Here is a 9,854-nt window from a genome sequence, read left to right as displayed (position 1 = left end):
ATTAAAATATCATTACGGTTTATTTTAAAAATACTTTATATTTTATATGTATGCTTGTCCCCGTGTCATATAAGATTTTAAAATTCGCGTGTCGGCGTGTCCCATGTTGTGTCGTGTCCCAAACTGGACCTAAATTCACATCTTCTCTATCTTCTGAAGCAAGTTCATCCTGAGTAGCGAGAATACTTCTCGAGTCTATTTCGCATACAATTTTCTTTAAGTCACACTTCCAAACTAAAACCACCCATCTCCATATTACAAAAAATTCGAATCTTTTGATGCTCTAAATTAAAATCTTTCCCAAACAACCTTTTATCCAAATACTTTTATGATTTCTAATCACACACCTAAAATCCACTACTTGAGCTTTCAAAAAGTTGCCAGCATCACAGTTAATTTTCAAAAAATCAAGTTGAGAAAGTTGTCAATTGACATTTTTGAACAAAGATAGCTGACGAAGTTGAGGTTGAGCCTATTCTAAATTTATCTTTCATCTTCTATCCAAGATCACCACTTTATGTTGCGTCTAAACTTCATATGAATTAAAGAATTCAAATTTTGATGCCTTCAGATCCACCAAATATCAGGAAAAAAAAAGGATTTTTTCCCCAAAACAATAGCTCTCATAAAAAAAAACATACCCCACCGACTTAAAGAATTGATGGATCCAATCTCATCCAAATGTCTTATGCTTGCTGACAACGTAACAAGCAATACATCGCCAATTCTTTCCCTTCGTCACATCGAAGGCACACGACTCAGAGTTCATGTCGGTGTCGGAAAGCTTCCGTTGGTAGAGAATCATGAAAGGCAAATCACGCCAGGTGTTTTGCTTTCTTCGAGGCGTTTGTCCGCCACAATCACTTCCAACTTTGTCTTTCATTCCATTAAATTCTCCTCTTCGATAATTATGCATATCCCTCTTTAGTTAAATCATTTTTACTAATATTTGTTGTCCAAATTCATCCAGATTCTACTGGGTGCTGTCATTTTTATATCAAAATTAAATGTCTCTAATATTTAACCAAAGTTTTAATTTTATTTTGATTTTCAAAGTATTTCAAAATGTTGAATTTTGATCTTAAAATTAAATAATTTACTACGCCATATATGCAAATTTTTTTTTACTTTTATGGGCTATTGTTAATCTTATTAGAACTGCATTCCATTCCATTTATCCTATCAAATTAGCAGATTTACCTAAAAAGATAAATTCTACTAAAATTTACACGTTTGGACTTCAAAACAAAACTAATTAAATCTTTTTGGAACACAAATAACAATATATAAAGAGTTCTGTTAGATAGTCAATAGAATATTTATATAATGTGTATAATGAGCTATATAAGTTATAAAATGAACATCATCTATAATATTCAGAATAACCATTCGGGTACTAGGGATAATAAACATCTCATATCATAAAACAACTCATCCCAAAAACTTAAGTTGATTTTGGAGTTCACTAAAAATCGAACGAACTCTTGACTTTTTAAATCTAAAACTCTGATACCATATTATGATACCACTCATCCCAGAAGCTTACGCTGATAAAAAAGATAACACTAATGATTATATCTCTAATACTCCCTAAACATCCATGTATCCTTTCCCTAAAAGTTTATATAGATATAAGCAAGGTCCAATCCTAAAACCATAAAGAAATAAATGCATCCAAATCAAAAGCAGATTATGCCCATTTAATTGCTTTTATAATTTTATAGAAAATAATTGAAAATAATTAATTACTGTAATAAACGTTCGTTCCATCTCTTCAGTCTCCTTCATATATACTATACATATATTCATCTATTCTGGAAAAATTAAATAATTGAATTTTTTAACTTTTCAATCAAACGAAATCCAGAAACCGAAACAGCATTATAAAATTTTATTATTTATTCAATTTTTATTCTCCAAATTATTTTTAATTTTATAATTTTTCACCAATGTGAATTGAAAGTTGATTGCAACAAGCAAAAACAAAAAACAAAAAACAAGAAACATAGAAGAACAATTCTTGATGCTGTTCTTTTTTTTTTGTTCATTGATGTTTTTCCAATTTGTCTCTCCACCTTCACCATAAGCTGCTGCTTCTTCTTCTTCTTCTTCTTCTCTCTCTCTCTCTCTCTCTGTTCTTAAGCGTAATTAAGGGGTCAAATTGAAAACGCATAGAATAATAAGCAACACCAATAACATATAAACACAAACAAGTTAACGTTTTTTGCATACCCTTTTGTTTTTGGCGTAAAAAAGGGTCTCGCTTTTCTCAGAAGCCACTGAGAAAACAAAAAAAAAAGAGAAAAGGGGGAAAAATCTTTGCACTTTTGGTTACCGAAGCTTGAATTCAGAAGCTGGATTCAACCCCAATTCCTCACACAGCCATGGAAGGTATTGTCTTCTGATCTCGAAGTTTTGGTCTAATCAAGATTTGGGATTTTTTGTTCCATTTTCGTTGTTGAATTACTTCAATTATTTTCCATGCATTGAATGAAATAGGCATGATTGGAAGCTCAGGATTTGAATTGCATTAGTGGGTAGGTGGGTGTAATGCACAAATGAGTTAAAAATGGAGCCTTTGGGTTCTGGGGAAGTGAGTCAAACTTAATAAGGGTATAAAATGGGGTACAAAAATTTTCAATTTCCATGTCTAATTTTTTTTTTTTTTTTTTTTGCTTCTGATTATGGTTATGGAGTGTAACTACTATTGTTTCACATTTTTTTTGTTCTTGTTTTAATGTTTCACATTTTTCTTAAGCCATTAATTTGTTATATGTTTTGTTTGCTTTTCTCAATGACCATAAACTTGTGTACAAGGCTGGATCTACTTTCTATGTTGGTTGTCATTGTTGTTTTTTCTTCTTCCATTTGTACTGAGATGTTGATTAGCACAAACCCTTGTTGGTTCTTTTTGAAAGGCCTCTTATGAGATTAGAAAACTTGGCCCCCTTTCTTTTTCCAGCTGAGTTAATGTTAGAAACCATTGAAGAAATAGGGAGTAGATTAAGTGATTAGGAGCAAGAAAATAAGCTGTTGCATATGGTTTTCCAATATGTGAAATTGTAGTTCAAATTCTATCTATGTTTGAAACAATATCAATGGTGGTATCTAGTGGATGTGGATCAAGTTGAGTAGTGTAATTTCCCCCATTCATTGCATATATTGAACTTCTTTCTTTTATGTTGGTGTTTAGAATCAGGAGAATTGCAATCAGATGAAAATAAAGCTTCTACAGAGAAAAAAAATAAAAGAAGACTCAAAACACCTTCCCAGGTTATGGCCTTGGAGAAATTTTATAACGGTACGAGTTCCTTTAATTTTGTTTGTTTTTAATTGTCTGTGAATGTTAATGCATCTTTCTATTGACTAATTTAGTGATTTTTGAGGAATTGCTTTTTACCTTTGTTTCCAGAGCACAAATATCCCACGGAGGAAATGAAACAAGATCTTGCTGAGGAGTTAGGGTTGACGGAGAAGCAAATTTCTGGATGGTTTTGCCACAGAAGGTTAAAAGATAAACGGTTGTTGAAAGATGAAGCGATTGGTAATGGACGACAGGATCGTTCAAGTGGTGTCATCCAGGACCGTGGTAGTGGACGGCAAGATTCATGCGGAAGCAGCAAACATGGTGATTACCGTTATGTGGATCCGAAAGAGGTAGAAAGTCATGGCCTGTACAATCGTGATTTGTCAGTTCCGGATATGACCTACGGACATAGGAACCAGTATGCAGAAAACGCAAGCGAAATGGATGATACATCATCTGATAGTGGCTCATTTTTGCAAGATCGCATGTTTCCTCAAGGCCAGGATCCATACGATGTGGATCCTTCAAGGTATCCGACTCACAATGGAGCTCTTCCACCCCTTAATCCCAAGGGTGGAAACATAGGATATAAACCATCAGGATATTTGAAAGTCAAGGGCGAGATAGAACATGCTGCTATAACTGCCGTAAAGAAGCAATTAGGGAGGCATTATCAAGAAGATGGTCCACTCCTTGGTATAGAATTTGATCAGCTTCCCCCAGGGGCATTTGAAGGCCAAACTGCAGATCCAGTTCATGGTATGTTTTGACATATTCTGTTCTATTTTCCAAACTCACATTCAATTATCATTTTAAGAGTAAAATGTTGTGTTGGAACAAAACTAGTTCTTTTTAAGCTTAAAGAAGTATGTTGCAAAGGCAATATTTTAGAAAGTTGCATTCTACATTAATTTTTGTCATAGGCAGTGAAAACTTTAGGTAGGACTAATAGGGGCAAGTATGGGAGTAAATGTTTCTGACTAAACTGCATCATGGCCATCTTCAATGCATAAATGCTTTGGTGAACTTAATGGATGCCCTCTTGAAATGAATATCACCTAAGACACACACAATCGCACATTTTTAAGCTTTGCGGCACCTTAATTTCCATTCAGTGTGCTGTTTTTTGTTGTTTCTAGTTTTACTAGACATGTTACATCGGAGCTGAGATGTGAGAGGTTCATTTTACCTTTAACAAACTTGAACTGTATCTTATTCCTAAATTTATCAAGTCATTTTAAGACTATATTGGGGTTCTTAAATTACCAATTTTAAGCTAATGAATTCTATGGCAGAACCGTATACCATTGCAAATCCTGCACTTCTTACTTCCCCAGAAGTCTCCACTGGAAAAAGGCAATCCAACATTAGCACAGTAAGTAATGAAATCGAAACTTATAATGCACTCTTCTTTTATTTTAATGAGCCAACTAGTTAAACTCAATCTGTTTAAACTATGATATATGATCCAAAAAAAGATTGGGTAGCAACCTGATTTTAGCATTGCAAATTAATGATCCATGACTTATATGTTAATTCTGGAATGTAGGACTTCTAACTATTTTTCTGATTCAATATCCTTCCATACTCTTTAACTGACCTTTGATAGCACTGTAAGCTCTTCTTAGTTGCCAATGGCAAACCTAAGATTCCATTTACATTTGATAACTCATCATCTTGGAGTGCATATCGGTGTCAGAATTGTTATGTATGGTATGAGAAGACTATTGTCCATATCTGGTTTGGATGATAATGGGAATGAAATGTAGTGAAGTGATTATTTTCATAATCGTATGTATGTCATTGTTTAGAGTCATCTTGACATCAAGGTGAACTTTGAAAAGGCATAATTAAGTAGTATTAGGAATGATGTACTCGAGCTTGTTCAATTCTACTGTTAAATATTTTCATTGATGCTGAAAACTAAATTATATTCAGTTCATAGTAATTGATATCTTGTGGTATGAGTATCCCTGCCGTCTCACTTCTTTACTTGTGTATTGCAGAAATATGTTTCTTACGCTAAATTTAGTTCCAAAGATTCACATGAAGGGGTTGAATTTGGCTCCTTGCATGACTCTGATTTCCCGGATAAGCAGGATAAGAAGGTCCGCCAGAGTATTAAACAGAGGCAACCCATTTATGGTTACGCCAACCATCTTCCTGGCCGGAACTCCTCGGATTTGTATGATGACTCTAACGGAGAAGCATCTGCTTATACTAAAGTTCGTAGTATCGTCTCGAAGCATGGTATTGAGGGGATGAGATCTGATTCTGCTTCTAACCATAGTGATCACTATGAAGAGAACCCCATGGTTAAGCAGACAGATTTGATGCAAGGCTATGATAACATCAATCCAAAAAATGTGAAAAGAAGTGAACATGTTAAGCCCAAGCCCGCAAAATCAATCCGTCATCCTCGAATGCCTGTGGATGCCGAAGAAAGGGGGCTACAACCTATGAGGGTGGCAAAGGTCTGTTAATATATTTCTATTTTCTTATGTGTTTGATGTTTAATGATCAATTTATTCGGCTTACCATGGCCTAAAATGTTAAATATTCGGTTGCACATGTGCAGGAAGAGTTGCATAAGGGGGAGAGGAAGGTGAAAAAGTATCACGATTCTTATGGAGCAAGGATGCTTCCAAATGAAATCACGGTGAGTGTAAGACGGGTAAACTTATCTATTCATGTGGTATGTTATCGTTGGGTTTGCTATTGATCTTACTCCGTTCCTTCCACGCGTGTTATGTTTTGCTTTGCTATGTTATAGGCTGCGAAACGAGCAAAAGTTGATCTGCATAAACAATTCAATCCAAAACAAGCACCTATTGCTGAGATAGAACAAAGGAAAAACCCGAGGTGCATATATATACAAGCATATGCTTATGTAGCTCTTCTGATTTCTGTTATCTTATATTCTCATTTTTTTTTCCTGCTGTACAAAGATCATTTAGTACCCTTTTATTGATTTGAGTCTTGTATTTTTGGATGAATGATATTACTTGTTTGTTTCACACGGTTGGTTCATCGTTATTATATATGTATCCCTCGTCTAACAGCATTACGAATTATGTTGTATTGTAGATCTGCTGCAGAGATGCCGATGCCATTTAGCTTTAGTGAGGATGAATCCCTTGGCCTCGATTCGAGTTCCTCGCTGGATTAAGTGTTGTCCAGACAATGTGGTATTTCCTTTAGGCCTTTTGAGTATGTACAGTTCCAAACATGTTCCTAGTAACATGGTATCCACTTTTTTGAGCAGCAAGAATTGCCTCAAATGATTGAATGACTCCATTGCTGTTTGTTGTGCTCCTCCCCCTACTTTGCCTTTGTAAAAAAGAAAAGCTTTATTCCATTCCCCACTTTGGAATTTTTCATTTTTATCCTTTTTTTGGTGATGTAATATCTCATTTTCTGATGCTGCTTGTGTTAGGTAGGAACAAGTATCAAAAAATGCAGCTTTTTTATACATGTCATTTTGTTCTTACTTGGTTTAAATGTGGCAGTTATTTGGCTTCTTAATTTGGTGCATTTTGATCCTTGCCTTGAAGAATTGACCTACTACTATAGTCTATATGCTTTCTTAACAATTTAAGAATGATTTATTCCATTCACCTAAGAATTTAATATTAGGCCTGTGATTGAAGCAATGTTTCAAAAACAGAATTGGATATTGCATCATGCATTGAGGTTTCTCTTGTGGTTTGGTTGATTGGATGTGTTTGAATTGGAAAATGTTCAACTTGTGGTTAAAGTCAACCAATTTGGTTCCATTTTTTTATTTGTTATTTTTTTTTTATCTTTATCATGAAGCATTGGATTAAAGAAAATGAAGTTTGTTTCGCAATTCTATATTAGGCTAATGTAACATGTCCAATTTTAGTATTTTTTTTAGTACTTATTATTTTAATTTAATTTTGATATACTATTAGTATAAAGTAATTTTTTACGGCCAATGAGTTATAACTCAAATGACATTGATTCTCCATACTCAATTAAGAGGTTGCGGGTTCGAGTCTCCTATCTTCCAAACATTTTATATTGACAATGTAAATAATCATTCAAAAGAAATAGATATAATTGAACAATATTAGAAAATATACGTATATCATGAAAATACAAATTATTCAAAGAAAAGTTGCTTGGAAGTTGGAATTATTATCTTTGTTCTATACCTTCTCTTATCTTCTATTTTCAAAACACTTGTCTTTTGATCCCATTCTTCTTTCTTTTTTGGGTGTGATCCCTTTCTTCTCCATGTTATCTAATATCTAATATCTTTTTCTCATCCTCAATCATATTCATTATCACAAGATACAAAAATGTGTCGCTAATACATACAAAAGAGGACCATTAGGCCCACTAGCCTCTCAGGCCCAGGCCCAGAATTCAACAAGCTGCATATTGTGGTGGTTCCACGTTTGTCACTCCTATGGACCCCAAAAACCAATTAAAAACTCTAAAAAATAAAAATAAAACCTATGAAGTGCTTGATGTTTCATCTTGTGCAGATATATGTAGTGACTTTTATATTATAAAAAATATGTTTTTAAAATATTTAAAAACGCTACAAAAATACCGATACGTGAAGAAAAGTTATCTTGTTTAACGAAAACAATTGAGGTGGAGAACAACAATGATTCGACTATCTCCAACACCAAGCTTTGTAAAGTGTTATGTTCATGGTTCCATTACAAAAACAATATTTTTTGGAATTTGAATACTTTTAGCACATTTTAAAATATTTTGAAAGTATTTGTCATTATCATAAATTAAGAGGTTTTTTTCTTTGGGATGAATAGATAATACCTTTTTTTTGGGTTACTCTATATATAAACATATAAATTGCGTTTCTGCTCTTCTTAAATGCTATATTATTAAACAACTTTTAATAAAACACAACATTATTATTAAAAGCTGTTTCTATGATTTTAAACTTATTTTCATTTATATATTTTAATTGAATAAACCGCAACAAATAACCCATAAAAATCTAGTCGTTAACAAAAATATTTCTAAAAAGTTTAAACAACAAAAATAGTCTCGATGGTATTTTCCACATACTTTATTTTTGCTGTTTTTATTTTTCAAAAATATTTTTGTCCACGACTAAATTTTTAGAAGACTTACCAAACATAATAAGTCCCAAACCAACTTTAGTTAAAAAAATATAGAGAAATGAACAAATAGATCCCTGACTTTTTACCCCACGGACATTTTCGTTTCTAACCATTGAAAAATACTTTTAAATTCCTGACCTTCACAAAACTTGGACGGATCAGTCCTTAACGGAGGCATTTGGACGGAGGGACTGATCTGTCCAAATTTTGTAAAGGTCAGGGACTTAAAAGTATTTTTCAATGGTCAGGGACAAAAATGTTCACGGGACAAAAGGTTAGGGACCTATTTGTCCTTTTTTCAAAAATATATATATAACGGCATAGACCAAAACCGAAAGGAATTAAGCTACAAAAACTTGATCTAATATATATTATAAAATAGGGTTGATCTAGTGGTTAGCTCACTAGCTCGCTTAGGTAAGTGTTGGAGGTTCGAATATCGTTTTGTGCATACAGTTACAGCAGATTAATACTTAATTTGTCGGGTTGAGATTAATACTTAATTTGTCGGATTGAAAAATACCGTAAAAAAATAAAATAAAAAATAGATGAAATTATTAATATATCTAAGTTTTGATGGAAATTACACACAAAAAAAAAGTAGTTTCCCTTTAATAATTCTAAGGACCACATGTTACATGTATTACTATTATCAAGAGAGAAGAGAATGTAGTGAAAGAATAATAATAATAATAATAACATAATTGTTCACAGTTGCTTTAAAGATGAGAGTTTGATGCAAAGATTGGGGGTGAATGAATGCATGATAGGTTGGTTGTATGCCATATAGGTTAAAATTGACAAATGACCTTTTAAAAGGGTTTGGTCTACTTCTCTAAATAATTCTCAATGACAGGTTACTTCAATTTCAAGGATTTAATTTAATTTATATTTATATATGCATGTGTAAAGTGCAATGCATTTATCCTTACAATACCCCATCTTTCAAATTCGATATCCTTGTTTTCCTTAATTGTTTTTTTTTCCTATGGTATTTCTTAATTTAACAGGATAAGAATTAATTTATTATAAATTTGAGTTTTATTTAAATATTTATTAGTAATTAATAAATTATTGTATACATAAAATGATATTCAAATCTTCAAACACTTGTTTACGTATAGTATAGTGAGCTAATCATTTAATTAGTTAACATAATTAATACACTATTTTTCATTTTGTTAATTATCAAATGATATTTAGAAAGCTAATGCATTACATATTGACTAATTAACTTAATTTACAGGTTTAATTATTTTGTCGATTTCTGTAATTTTATCAATTTTTAATTGAATTTTTCATTTTTTATATTATTTTTAATTTTGTAATTAGATCTGATCTTTTTCATATCAAAAAGTTAAAATTAATAGAATATTTCTTTTAAAAATACATGCGGTCAAAGATTTAATTAGATTTTTATTTAT

General features: G+C 32.4%; 2 protein-coding genes across 4 annotated transcripts in view; both read left to right on the top strand.

The window, feature by feature from the left end:
• Positions 1,924-9,854, top strand: part of LOC107608956 — a 24,406-nt gene continuing 16,475 nt past the window's right edge. Inside the window, exon 1 of the mRNA XM_021107064.1 lies at positions 1,924-2,134. The gene's annotated coding sequence lies outside the window, so the exon portion shown is untranslated. The remainder of the gene's footprint in view (positions 2,135-9,854) is intronic.
• Positions 2,133-6,832, top strand: LOC107609205. Of its 3 annotated transcripts, none has more exons than XM_016311075.2 (8): positions 2,133-2,391; positions 3,194-3,301; positions 3,413-4,066; positions 4,603-4,682; positions 5,314-5,781; positions 5,886-5,966; positions 6,081-6,169; positions 6,395-6,832. In XM_016311075.2, the coding sequence occupies exons 1-8, from the start codon at positions 2,385-2,387 to the stop codon at positions 6,474-6,476; spliced, it is 1,569 nt and encodes a 522-aa protein (XP_016166561.1). In that variant the 5' UTR covers positions 2,133-2,384; the 3' UTR covers positions 6,477-6,832. The 3 variants fall into 3 exon arrangements, with proteins under 3 accessions (XP_016166561.1, XP_020962729.1, XP_016166560.1); XM_021107070.1 differs by having other exon boundaries at positions 5,886-5,972; XM_016311074.2 differs by having other exon boundaries at positions 5,886-5,981.

The sequence above is a fragment of the Arachis ipaensis genome, chromosome B07 (genome assembly GCF_000816755.2).
Source record: "Arachis ipaensis cultivar K30076 chromosome B07, Araip1.1, whole genome shotgun sequence".
Taxonomy (NCBI): domain Eukaryota; kingdom Viridiplantae; phylum Streptophyta; class Magnoliopsida; order Fabales; family Fabaceae; genus Arachis; species Arachis ipaensis.
This window is presented reverse-complemented; position numbering and strand designations above follow the sequence as displayed.